This window comes from Chelonoidis abingdonii, chromosome 2, assembly GCF_003597395.2.
Source record: "Chelonoidis abingdonii isolate Lonesome George chromosome 2, CheloAbing_2.0, whole genome shotgun sequence".
Classification (NCBI taxonomy): domain Eukaryota; kingdom Metazoa; phylum Chordata; order Testudines; family Testudinidae; genus Chelonoidis; species Chelonoidis abingdonii.
Window position 1 is genome coordinate 156,770,205 of NC_133770.1, and position 14,060 is coordinate 156,784,264.

At 41.3% G+C, this 14,060-nt stretch overlaps 1 protein-coding gene across 1 annotated transcript in view; it reads left to right on the plus strand.

The window, feature by feature from the left end:
* Positions 1-14,060, plus strand: part of SLC23A2 (solute carrier family 23 member 2) — a 76,997-nt gene that overhangs the window by 55,855 nt on the left and 7,082 nt on the right. Inside the window, exons 9-14 of the mRNA XM_032786749.2 lie at positions 2,544-2,664; positions 3,441-3,597; positions 7,389-7,536; positions 8,183-8,288; positions 12,846-12,975; positions 13,141-13,278. Coding sequence (XP_032642640.1) covers positions 2,544-2,664; positions 3,441-3,597; positions 7,389-7,536; positions 8,183-8,288; positions 12,846-12,975; positions 13,141-13,278 — 800 coding nt within the window. The remainder of the gene's footprint in view (positions 1-2,543; positions 2,665-3,440; positions 3,598-7,388; positions 7,537-8,182; positions 8,289-12,845; positions 12,976-13,140; positions 13,279-14,060) is intronic.

Genomic DNA, 14,060 nt, shown 5'->3' on the forward strand with positions numbered 1-14,060 from the left:
CTTCTTGCCTGGCACGTTATTTAAAATAGTCCTTTGAAGCTCATCACACTTCCCAGGGCTTTCATTGGCCATGTCTTCCTTCCCTGCTCCTCCCTCCCCCAGAGAAGTTACATCCAATCCCGCAAAAATACATAAACTTTGTGTTCAATGCAATGACCTCCAAAGATGCTTAAACTTTATTCAATAATGTTTTTCAAGAATATTGCAGGAAAATTGCCTTATCACAGGGCTTTAGGGCAAAATATTCTGATTTAGTTATAATACTTCTGTGTTTACTTCATGTCTTTCATCCAAGGATCGCAGAATACTATACAGAGACTGCCAGTAAGACTCAATATTCCCCCCTGAAGCAGGCCTAATATTATACCCATTTAGTAGATCATCAGGTTTAGACGCAGAAGTTTATTTGTGTACGGTCCCAATGAGGCAGTGGCAGAGTTGGATTTACATTTCGAGTTATGACTCTGACTTCTGTGCTTTAACCACTGAATTAGGAAGCTTGTAACATCTGCCATGTTTGGGTAATCCAGTTTCAGTTCTTACTACTTTTATTTAATACTATCTGCAACCAGTTGAACTCTGGTTTAGGGTGAGCTAGTTACACTTACAAAAGTAGTTCATCTTTCAGTAATGCCTTTTTTGAAGAGTGCAAGATGTACCTCAAATGCAAGGAAAGGTACCTTTTATCATTCATACTTTTGCAAGAATGAATGACACTACTCCTGCACAGAACACTCTGTACCTCGAGTTTGAGAGCAAAGCCTGTTTTTCTTCTGGACTAAAGGTGATTTTTGAACAGGAAAAGACGGAAAGAAAAAAGCTTAAAATCTTTGAATTGGGGATGTAACCTAATCCTAGAATTTCAAAAAGGGTTTATATTTAGGACAGCTTAACTCCAGTTTTTACGTAGTTTGCATTCTGATTTGACTCATTAGAGCTAGACTGGCTCTCAAGATGAGGACTAGTATCTAGTTCAAGGTCAGCACAGAATACTGTAAGAGACTATATAGAAGCATATGAGGTGACTACTTTGGGTAGGACCTGGAATAGGCCTTTATTTAGGTCGTTTGTTAGTAATATTTAGGCATTAAGATTGTTCTCCGCTATTATGAGCTTGAGTAAAATATTAAATACTGTACCTTCCTGATCCTCTTCACAGCATGAGCAGCAGTGACTTAAAATCTTACAACAGTGCTAAATTAATATTTTTTTAATCCTTCTAAGCTAGAAGTTTGCACCTGGGACCCAGAGGCAAGTCCAAAACTCAAATCAGATGCTTTGGCAAAAGAGAAATGGTTGCTTAGTACTAGGGCTTATAGACATTATTGTAGTACAAGTAATAAACAGTATTATTATTAACACTAAAGTTTGAATGGAACTTTGAATATTGGTCTCCCTGGCCTTCAGGCAGGGATGGGGAAGGGGAGAGATTATGATTTTTGTGTTTTGTTTGCCATCATTAGTATCAGTGTGGGTGGTTTTAGCAGTTCGTGTTGCCCTACAACTCTGCATTACACAAGCTGCATCTTCCCCTGCTTTGTGCTGTCTCTAAATGGATGTGCATTTCTTTCACTTTCGAACACTTTCTCCTTCTTTCTGTTAGAGTCCCAGAAAACATGAATTGTTTTCAGAGAAAAAAAATGTTTCCTGTAAAAACTTAGCAGTGGGATGGGAATTAGAGTATGGTTTCACCAGGACTTACTTGCTGTAAATCGATTGTGCAGCTTTTATGTATTAACCTAAAGGATAAGTGAATTACACCCCTGTGCCAGAGAGCCAGCACAGGTTCTGTATATCACTTAAAACCTATTTTGAGAATGTAAGTGGTGTGTAAGCCTTGAGCTGTCCTTCTGCATAGGGGTGAAATTTCACCTTGTGCTAATGTGTAACTCATTAATCTTTGACTGTTGGAGGGTGAATACACTACAAAATTGGAGCCTTTAAGAGCTGATGCCAGAACTGATTTTTTGGTAACTTAATTGAGTAATGTTTGTAAAGTGCTTTGGCGATGATAAACTTTATGTATGTACCAAGTATTAAGATCTCTCCATATACTTGCCTCCAGCCTGTCTCTGACCTCCCCTTCTGCGTATTTAGCAGTGAGATTTCATAGTGTCCATGATCTCTGTGCTTTCACACAGTCCTGGCTATGGATAGTGGCAGCACCCTAAAGACAGGAGTTATAGAGAACAATATATCTCTCAATCGCAGTAGCTTTCCCATCTCGGAAAATGCATTACTCAGTGGCCTAGATCTCTTAATCTCGCTCTCTCTGTTCTGACCTATTTACCTCTAGCTGTATTATGACACTCTAAAGCATGTATACAGATTGTATAGTATTAGCTTTCTCATTACAATGGCTTCATACTTAAGAGTATTCATTTTCTGTTTGTAAAGATGTTTCATCTTGGTTAAGCACTAAAATGTGCTGTTATATCTTGGAAGTGGAATGTCCGCAAGAGATGGCAATATTGTATTCGTAATGGGAAGGATTTTTAAAGTACTGATGCAAACAATTTATGGCCCTTTTTCCTCTCCCTTAGGACTATTTTCCTAGTGTTGTTGTTTTCTCAATATGCAAGGAATGTCAAATTCCCCTTACCAATTTACAAATCCAAAAAAGGATGGACAGCCTACAGGTTGCAGCTTTTCAAAATGTTTCCCGTAAGTAATTCCACTTGTCTTTCACTTAGGAATAAAATTACTTTTGTTTTTTCCACACCACAGGTGATGGTGTAATAAAGTCTGAAGGGACTCCCAGTTTTCTCTAAATTGGTGAAGACTGTTTTGATTTTTCTTCAACCAGTTCAGCAGATCACAAAAAATAATAATGGGGATAACAGCACAGATGCACTGTTAAGAAACGCCACAAAATTTCTCATTTGGTACAGGAAATGGTGACAAACCTCTAGTATTATTAGTCCCCATTCTTGCAGCTGGCTCCATGTGAGCTGTCCCCTGTGCCTGTGCAGAACCAGTTACACGGTCCAGGGTGGGAAAAGGAGGAGGAAGGAGGGGTTCACGTCTTAAATTTAGCTGTCCAAAGTAGGGGCTGGTAAAGTTCACTATCTTCAGGCTTTCTGTAATATGCACTTGAGTTTATGTGAAAATCTTCCTTTTATGTTTTTGTAAAAACAAAAACTAGTGCAGTAATTCCTGAAGTACTCACTTTGGAGGCATTCCCTGTTTTAAGAAGGGGGAAAAGTCGACTTTAAAGCTTTTCTAGATGCAGTTTAATTAAAGGATAATCTATCCAACAAGTCCATTATAGGATTTATTTTTATGGTTTTAAGTATGTCTGTCTGATATATAGGTCATAGAGGTTTGCATGAACAATTCACTATTGCTGAATATTTCCCTGTTGATAATTGTATAAAGTGTGTTCACTTAAAATACCTTTTTTTTTTTTTTTTTTCCCCCCCCCCTCTCCTCATCCCCAGATTATTCTGGCTATCCTGGTGTCATGGTTGCTTTGCTTCATCTTTACTGTGACAGACGTCTTTCCACCTGACAGCACAAAGTATGGGTTCTATGCTCGCACTGACGCTAGACAAGGAGTGCTGTTGGTAGCACCGTGGTTTAAGGTTCCTTATCCTTGTGAGTATGTTATAAAATGTGCACATGCTGGGAATTAGAAGTATGCTCACAAGCATCCTTTCAGTGTTCCCTGCTAACATTACTGACCATGTCATACCATTGGCTTCTGATATGTTTAGACAATCAGAGGGATGGGATTTTAAATTGACCTATAGAAACCAAGGGTTTTAAACCTGGATATGGCTTTCCCTTTATATACGAAACCAGCACAAGCTGCAGGGCCTCGTTTAGAGAGATTTTGAGCACCCTCAGCTCACGTTTGTTGCAGTAGGAGTTGAGGACCCTCAGTACCTCACAGGATATAACTAGATAACTATTGCTGTTTAATAACATAAATCTGTTTTTACACGTTCTCCCACAAAAGAGTAACTTTTGACCAATGGATACGGCAAAGCAAATACTGGGATTCCCAGGAAATGTTGGGTTTAATTTTCCTTAACACGCACTTGCTGATATGTAGTTTGTTGCACAGCAAGCTGTTACTTTTATACATTCCACTGCTAATAGTATTGTAAGATACAGGTGATGTGGCTGGTGCGCATAGCTCTTGTTAAGCTGCCGAAGTCATTGAGAGCTATAGTGAGAACAAATGAATACACGTGTCTTGATTTTAAGCCACCTAAGAGCATCACTTAAATGTGCAGGTTTGGGGTTTTTTTGTTTTGTTTTCCAAACTGAGCAGATTTCTTCTCATCCACTTCTGATAATTATAATGAAAATTTTCAAATTTGGGAGCCTGAAATTGGGCACTACAGTAGAAGTGGCTTGGCTTTCAGAAGGGCCAAACTCCCATTGTTTTCTGTGGGAATCTGAACAAGTCTGAAAATTAGAACACTTCTGTTTGTTGGCCTAAATAATAAAGATAAGTGTCAAACTTCCGGCATCAAATTTTAAACTGTTGGCTCATGTCTGAACTCTCTTACTGTATGTGCTGGGTGAATTTTCTGAGCGCTTCACAATGTCCAGATGGGTGTATTACAACCTGGTAATTTTAACCGATTTAAGTGCTGCAGTGTATCTTCCTACTTCTGAAATGTGATAGTGGGTTGGAGAAACAGGATACTTGGGGCATAAGTGAATTTTACAGTTAAACCATTAGACATTTATTCTTTTGCCAGTGGATTTAAAACTTAAAACGGGTCGGCAACTATGGCATGCGAGCCAATTTTTAATGGCGCACTGGAGCCTGCTGGGACTCCAGCATGCCACTACAAGTCCTGCCCAGCCCGGCGCGCTCTCCTCTGCCCTCCACTTCCCCCGTGGGGGCAGGGAGCCGAAGCATAGCCATGCGCAAAGGGTGGGCAAATGGCCCCACTCTCCTGGCACGGCAAGCTGCTGGGTCCGTGCTCCCAGGCCGGAGCGCGAGGCCAAGCACAGCAAGCTACCGGCCCCTCCCCCACCTTCTCCCCTCCCCTGGAGCTGTGCCGCCACGCGCAGCGCTCTAGGGGTCAGGGCTGTGTGCTCCCGAGGGCAGCGTTTGGCTCCGCGGGGAGGCAGACATGCTCCCCGCTCAACCAGAGGGGTGGGGCTTTGTGCTCCCGCAGAGCTGCGTACCTAGCTCTGTGTGGAGCCTCATGGTAAGGGGCCCAGGGGTGGGGGGGTTGGATAAGGGGTGGGGGCAGTTAGGGGACAGGGAGCAGGGTGGGTTGGGGGGCGGTTGGGATCCCGGGGGGTTGGATGGGGCATGGGAGTCCCGGGGTTTGTGAGGGGCAGGGGGTGGAATAGGGGTCAGGGCAGTCAGGGGACCGGGAGCAAGGAGGGTAGGGGGGGGGAAGTTAGGGTGGGGGGGTCTCTGGAGGGGTGGTCAGGGGACAAGGAGCTGGGGGGTTGTATGAGTTGGGAGTTCTGGGGGTCCTGTCAGGAGGCAGGGGTGTGGAAAGGGGTTGGGGCAGGCAGGGAGTGGGGTTGGATGGGTCGGAAGTTCTGGGGGTCCTGTCAGGGGGCAGGGAGTGGTTGGATAGGCATGGGAGTCCTGGGGGTCTGGCTGGGGACAGGGCTGTGGATAAGGGTCGGGGCAGTCAGGGGACAGGTAGGAGGTAGATTCCAGTCTGGGGACAAGGAATAGGGAGGCTTAGATGGGAGTGGGGTCCCAGGAGGGGGACAAGGAGCAGCTGGGTTGAGAGTTATTAGGGGGGCAGTCGCCCAGCACTCTCCCCTGAGCCCTGACACCCCCCCTCCCCTGCCCTGAGCCCTGTACCTTCCTCATACATGCCCAGCACTCTCCCCTGAGCCCTGACACCCCCCCGCCCCTGCCCTGAGCCCTGTACCATCCTCATACATGCCCAGCCCTCTGCTTGACTCCTTTATCCCCCTCCCCCGCAACCCTAGCCCTGACTTTGGCACCCCCACCCATACCCAGCACCCCCTCTGCCCTGACACCTGCACCCCCTCACATTCCCAGCCCTCTGGCCCCTCACATCCCCAGTCCGCTGCTGGTCTGGGGTTCTGGCTGACAGACCCTTGCGAGCCGGGGTCCCAGCCGCAGCTGCCGGCCTAGGTGAACAGAACCCCAGACCAGCAGCGGGCTGAGCGAGCCGGCAGCGTAAGATCAACATTTTAATTTCATTTTAAATGAAGCTTCTTAAACATTTTGGAAACCCTGTTTATTTTACAATACAACACTAGTTTTAGTTATATAATATATAGACTTATAGAGAGAGACCTTCTAAAAAACATTAAAATGTATTACCGGCATGCGAAACCTTAAATTAGAGTGAATAAATGAAGACTCGGCACACCGCTTCTGAAAGGTTGCCGACCCCTGGCTTAAAATTGGTATCAAGGGACTTATCGTCACATTTCGCATTAACACAAATTGCAGTTTCACAACCAGATTTAATTGTGCCCCTTTGAGGTGAAAGGAGCAATACCAGAAATGCATAGAGATACTATCACACAGAAATGAGGCACCAGCATTTTGGTTTTTCATGTGCTTTAGTTCATACTGAACATTTTAAAGAAGTAGTTTCTGAAGTATGTTCTGTAAAATGTGATGTGAAGCAAATGAAGATTTTTGGAGGGAGATGCGGGGCTGTGAGGAATTGGGTAGTGGTATTATTTTTCAAATTGAAGATGTATTAGACTTCTCTGGGTCACCCACTAATGTATGCATAACTTAAACTGCTTAATTGGAAGTGTGCCTCTGTCTTTAAAAAAGATGAAGCCATCAAGGCAGTGGTTATGAAAATAATGGCAAGATTTTTCTTCTGTCTTAAAATCAGGGTTATTTTAGTGTTGTGAAGGTTTGGAGAGATGGGGTGTTGGCATTTGGATAATCACAACTGGTAGTTTTTGTCTTTTTTTTTTTTTTTTTTTTTAGATTTAAGCCCTTGAAGACAGAGACCAAATGTGCAAACAANGGCAAAAAAACCAAAATTTTTGGCATTTTTACCTTTTTAGTTCTGGTTTTTTTTTTTTTTTTTTTTTTTTAGATTTAAGCCCTTGAAGACAGAGACCAAATGTGCAAACAAATCATAGTTATGTGATTAGCCCACACTAATCTGACTTTCAGACTGTAGCTCAGATCATTGAGATTTCTCATGAATTTAAGCAGTTTGTTTTTAAACATGGCCAAGCCAGTTACAATGGTTAGAGTCTCTTAAAAACTATAGTGGTTTACATTAAACCACGTGTTTTGGCCTCTCATATCTAGTTGAATGAGAGAGAGTTTTATTGAATGATCTTCATAGTCAATAGTCATGCAGTCTGCGGTGGAACCAGTGGTTTTACATCTTAATAACGAAATTGTCTTCAGTAGAACAAAAGAGATTTCAGTTTTCTTCTCTTTACAGTTCAGTGGGGGTTGCCAACGATTTCAGCGGCTGGAGTAATAGGAATGCTTAGCGCAGTTGTTGCAAGCATTATAGAATCAATCGGAGATTACTATGCCTGTGCAAGGTTGTCTTGTGCTCCTCCTCCACCTATTCATGCAATAAATAGGTGAGTCACTTGGAAAAGAAATAAGTATAGTATTTTCTGCTGTCATGACTGCTTCGTACTCTGGTTGAGATAGAGTTTTGTTATCAGATGTTTTGGTATCACATTTTATACAGTGATCAAGTCTAGAACCCAGTGATCTGATATCTAAAACATAACTATTTTGAATTGAGATGTTTTTTTAATGAAAATAATACTCAAAGCCCAATCCTGAACCTGTTGAACTCAATGGAAGTTAGACTTATGGCTTCAGTAGGAGCCGCACTCATGTATATCCTAATATTGTCTTTATCATATTGCTGGAATCATTAAAATATTTGGGCTTTAAAATCATTACAAGGAATCAATGTCTTCATCTTGTTAAATGCAGCTGAAATTAAATTTTAAGAGTAGAGAGTAATTCTAAACTTTGATTTTTCTACTTCATTGTATTTTCCTAAATTGTTTTATGAATGTAGATATCTGGGATGGGGCAGCAAGACTTCACTGCAGTTAGTTAGATGTACCTAAGTGTTGAAATGTTCAGTGGGTCAGAACTTGGGGACGAGGGACCATGATAAACATCTACTTAGTGTGCAGCTATTTAATACATTTTGAAGTGAGAATATTTTAATCTAAATTTTAACTCTTTTCCCTTCATGAATTACAGAGGGATTTTCATTGAGGGTCTTTCTTGTGTTTTGGATGGAGTATTCGGTACTGGTAATGGATCCACCTCGTCTAGCCCTAACATCGGAGTCTTGGGTATCACTAAGGTACATGTTCTTTTCTGATCGGCTAGTATTCAATTACCTGAGTATTGCTTAATCTTGTAGTACTCTGGCTCTCACCATTTATATAGTTTCATGACATAACCCTCTATGGGGAAGTAATGCTCTCTTGTATCTTGTTGTGCAAACCATCTGCCACACAATATTTTGAACTTCCTTAATCTGTCTACACTGGGCATTTTCCTGTCAACGTGTCCATTATGAATAACAGACATTAAAACCTTTTCTTCATTTTGTCAAAAGCAGTTGAAAAACCTACTTCAGGAATGTAACATGAGATCAATTCGATCTTTGTGCAAACAAAGTTGATTTTACAGTTTTCAAATTGGTTGGGCTCTAAAGTAAATAGAAATCAATGCTCTGGTATGTATCCTTGCTGTGAGGTAATATATAACAATGGCTGGACATTTTACACATGAGTGTAATACAGTGCAAACCTTAAGGCCTTGTCCACACCTGGGTTGGGAGGGAAAGGTTGTTTTGCCACTTGTTTAGCAGCACTGATGAAATCTCCTACTGTGCAACTGGGGGTTTGCCCTGGTGCTGTTGCATTGATGTAGCTACATCAGATGTTAAAAACCCCATTGTAGGTTTAAGTTAAATAGACAGCTGGCGTTTGTCCTCAGCTTCTTATTAGCTTTTAAAGCACCTAAAATGCATTGGATGCTATATTTCTATATGTATACTTTGAAAATCCCTTTGCTTTAGGCTTGTTCAGCAAAGTACGTCAGTATATGCCTAACTTTAAGTAGGTAAGTCATCTCATTAATGAGCCCCCCCGCTACAAAAAGAACAAATTGGGGAGAGTCCAGTGCAGGGCAATGAAAATGATTAGGGGGCTGCAGCACATGACTTAGGAGGAGAGGCTGAGGGAACTGGGCTCATTTAGTCTGCAGAAGAGAAGAGTGAGGGGGGATTTGATAGCAGCCTTCAACTACCTGAATGGGGTTCCAAAGAGGATGGAGCTCCGCTGTTGTCAGTGGTGAGAGGTGGCAGAACAAGGAGCAATGGTCTCAAGTTGCAGTGGGGGAGGTCTAGGTTGAATGTTAGGAAAAACTATTTTGCTAGGAGGATGGTGAAGCACTGGAATGGGTTAATTAGGGAGGGGATGAATTCTCCATCCTTAGAGGCTTTTAAGGGCCCGCTTGATAAAGCCCTGGCTGGGATGATTTAGTATTGGACCTGCTTTGAGCAGGGGGTTGGACTAGATGACTTCCTGAGGTCTCTTCCAACCCTAATCTTCTATGATTCGAATTAATGGGGACTGTTCACATGCGTAAGTAGGCACATGCTTTAGTAATTTCCTGATTTGGGACCTTAGCATACACACTGATTTGTTCAACTTCCATTATTAATATTGTTAAGATACTAAATTACTAAGAGTAACCATTTGTTATGAATGTGCATATTTTTGTCAAATATTTGGCATAAGTGATTGTGGTGTTTGAACTCAGAAATCAGATCCAGCTTCTTCTAGCAAATGAAAATAGATGTACATAGTATATACTGGATCTTTGATGACAGATCACAATATATATTTCATTTACAACAGTTGTATTAAATCTTTTTAGTTAAATTCAACATCTGATTTTCAAACTCTTTTTGGGCAGTACAGAGGGATGGCTTCATTTTCTTAAATACACATACCATTCTGGAGCATCTCTATCCATTTTTTTCCTGCACTAAAACGAGTGTATTTGCTTTGGCTGAGAATAGGAATTCTAACAGTGCCATCTGCTGACTGGATCTCTTTTCTTCTTATTATTGAAGGAAATTCCATAGGAAAAAAATAGTGTAAATATTTATAAAAAGATGTTTAATTATAATGGGTTTATTTTGACCAAATCATCTGTTTCTACTGCCTAATTCTCATGGGAGTTATCATAAGGCAAGGTTCCAAAGAGGCATGTAAACTTAGTATGGGGTTAAAAACCTAATTGCAGGCAGGTCTACACTCTGGGAGTGCATAAGGGGAGGGAGCAAGCCAGGGCATGCCCCTCAATAATTGCCCCGGGGTGGGGGCACACAATGTGCCCCTCTGAAAGTGGTCAATTTTTTTTATTCCTGCACATGCCCATCTACACTAGCACAGGTGATTTGGCACTCTGTGAACTAAAATTGCATTAGGGTTCTTTGAGCCTATACCAGTGAAAAATCTGTGGGTGTAAAATATACCCCAGTGCAGAGTGCAGCATGAAGCTCATGCACAGTTTAAGGTCCAATTTTGAGAGCTTAAGTGGCACTTGGATAGGGCATAGGCCTTATGCTAGACCCCTGCTCAGGTGAATTTTACTCTCTGAGAAGAGAATCCAGTGGTGTATCTGACTACAGGGCAAAAACTTCAGGCATCTTGCACTGCAAACATTCATGATGAAAAGGATATTAAATGTCAATAAGATACTAAGTGTCAGAGGGGTAGCCATGTTAGTCTGGATCTGTAAAAAGTGACAGAGTCCTGGGGCACTTGATAAGCTAACAGACATTTTGGAGCATAAGCTTTTGTGGGTGAATACCCGCTTCGTTGGATGCATGTAGTGGAAATCTCCAAGAGGCAGGTATAAATAGACTGATTCTTGCCTGCATATTTATACCTGCCTCTTGGAGATTTCCACTACATGCATCCAACGAAGCGGGTATTCACCCATGAAAGTTTATACTCCAATACGTCTGTTAGTCTGTAAGGTGCCACAGGACTCTTTGTCGCTTAATAAGATACTAATTTGCTGTACATGGTTTCCACTGATTTTGAAATAAAACTCTTTTTTGTTCAGCTTGTGTCTAAGTGTCTGAGAACGTGTACTCAGATCTAATTCAGTTCTGAATAAGATGTTTTCAGTAACACACTATTCACGGTGGGATTCAAATACCAGTTGTGACTTCATTTGTTTAATGCCTAAAGGTTGAATATTTGCATGTCAATTTCCTTTTTACTGGCTGTGGGTGTGGTGGTGATTCAATTCTTCTGCAGTTTTCATGCTCTATCATAAAGTATTCAGTAATGAGAAAGGGATAGCAAGTCAGAGGGAAATTAGTACTAGACAAATAAGGAAATATTTTTAATCAAGATATTTTGCAGAGTTGTTTGCATTGCGAGTCCACTAAATAACTAATGTTGACCAGCCTGGCTTCTCTTTGCAGTTGGTCTTTTTCCACATAGTAGGTAACACTGAGAATGATTAAGCAATGAAGAACATTGTGAAAATATTCTCCTCTACCCACAAAGGCATAATATGTTTCTTTTTTAAATTCAAATGATACATAATTGCAGCATGAGCTGCTCCTGCTTGTGTCTGACCCTGTTAGCACCCAAGCACTTTGAGGAACTAATTGTTGCTTATACTGAGTGTCCCTTTTTGGTGAAACACCGTGTTATACCAGTTGGCTTAGTTAAGGGCTCAAGCATTGGAAACAGCCACACATAATAGTGATTTTTGTTACTTATGGTCTGTAGGAAGCTTAACATTGCTGAATTGAAAACCTCTAAAAGGTTATGCTGGGAACAAATTTTCAAACCTACCAGAATTGGGTCCTGTGCATACAAATATGGATGTATGTACATACACGAGGTCTCTCCCTAGTTCAAAACGCATTATACTTGTGTATAAACGTACACTACAACATAAAATGTAAGAGTAATACTACGCTATAGGTTGCACAATTAAAATATAAAAACATTATGGAAATGGAAATACTAAAGTTCCTGCAACATTAGCTGAGCCAAATTCTGTAGCTGCTTGAGAGAGATGACTTAAAATCAGTTACATGATGTCAGGCGGGGAAATTACACCTGACTGAAGTGAATGGAGGTGAGGCAAAATTTCACACTGTTGCTGTTACCTGGCGATATGTTTTTCTGCGAGACTGTGTTAATGTGGTGCCAAGGCAAATGTTTACATTTTGGTCCCATTTGTTGTTATCTTGGGGCATCCATGTACAATTTGTGTTACATAGTTGATCTTAATTTTTGTAGATGGGACCAAACTACATCAAGGAAACCATGCTGGGCAAGGTTAATGGTTCTGTAGTTTCAAAACAGCTTACAGTCTAAATAAGCAAAACCAAACAATATTATGTCACAGTTGAAGTACAACCATGTTCCAACTATGAAACTTGAGACATTTGTAATACTGTGCAGCCAGTATTTTAAGGAAGCTGGGGAAGGGGAGGTATCTAAATGGAAAATTGAAGCAGCTGGTCCTAAAATTGAGATCTCTGCAGTTTTTGCTCCTCTGATGATCTCCAGTTCCTGTAGGGTGTAGGTTTGGGGTGGGGAGTGTGCTTTGTGTTTCACTGGAAACTTGAGTCTCCCGTATGTATATTGTCTCAGCCAGACTAGCTGTTGTTGTGCAGGGTTACTTTGCTTTGTGATGTCATGAAGGACTACAGGAGATTGCTGGGCTCTGTTTGGAGAGAATTTCAAGAGGGATTAGACAATAAAATATAGACTTTTTTCTAGTATTAAAAAGTAAGACATTAAAGTTGGTGTAAATGTGCATTTTTCGAAAGTATTCTCATTTATTCCTCTCCCGTTGTACTTTCTAGGTTGGAAGTCGTAGGGTTATTCAGTATGGCGCAGCCTTCATGCTCTTACTTGGAATGATTGGGAAGTTCAGTGCGCTGTTTGCATCCCTGCCTGACCCAGTGCTTGGAGCCCTCTTCTGCACCCTCTTTGGTAAGTGTCTATTTCTCTGCTTCTCTTCATATGTTAGTTGATTGTTTTGACAGCCTTTAACCTCAGTGGTGTGTATCTGTGGATATTAGCTAACCTTTGAACAAAATAATTGAACAAAAAGGAGAGAGAATCTAAAAGTTCTCATGCTTGATTTGTTTTGTTTAGGAATGATTACAGCTGTGGGTCTGTCCAACCTCCAGTTCATAGATTTAAACTCTTCACGTAACCTCTTTGTACTTGGATTTTCCATCTTCTTCGGACTTGTCCTTCCAAGTTATCTCAAACAAAACCCACTGGTTACAGGTACAAACTTCTGATTCATTCATGTGAAAATGCTGTACCAAGTGAAACAATGGGCTTGTAATAAATACTTCATTTAAAAAAAAAAAGACATCAGGGCTTTTCCTACAGTAGGAGCACCTTGCCAGTATAGGTATATTCAAGTGTAATGTACCAATAATGCAATCCTAGTGTGGAAGCAGCTTATCGGAGCAAAATTGCACATTTCCTGGCATAGCTTATTCCATGTGCAGATTTGCCAGAATAATTAAGGCTTTTGCTGGCACAGCTGTGTTGGCCAGGGATCACATCCCTGACTATCATAGTTATGCTAACAAAAGTCTGTAGTGTAGGCCTGGACTTAGAGCCATAAGTAAAGGAGCAGATATGTTCCCAGGCCAGAGAGCTGATGAGATGGTGAGACCCAAGATGATTTTTCTAGATGATGTGGAGATGACGTTCTCACCTTACCTTCTGTGGGTGACGTTGGAGAGGGACGCAGGGTCTGGAGAGGACCCATTGCTAGATGGGTGGAAGAAGAGTTGAGAAAAGTACGCATTTAAAAACCTAGAGCTAATCTATACAAGGTTTTAAATCACTGGGGAAAACATTGAACTAGATCTTGAAATGTGGGTATTAGTGTTAACCTTTGACAAGACTGATGTTTTTGTCACTTGCAGATGTATTTTAGTGAGAGCGCGCCTCAAAATTCAGTTAATTTCAGACTTTTTAATGACTGTTTTCTTAACTAACCTGGGGAGAAGCTGTTTTGATTTCTGTCACCACTGGGATTGGTGCAGATATGT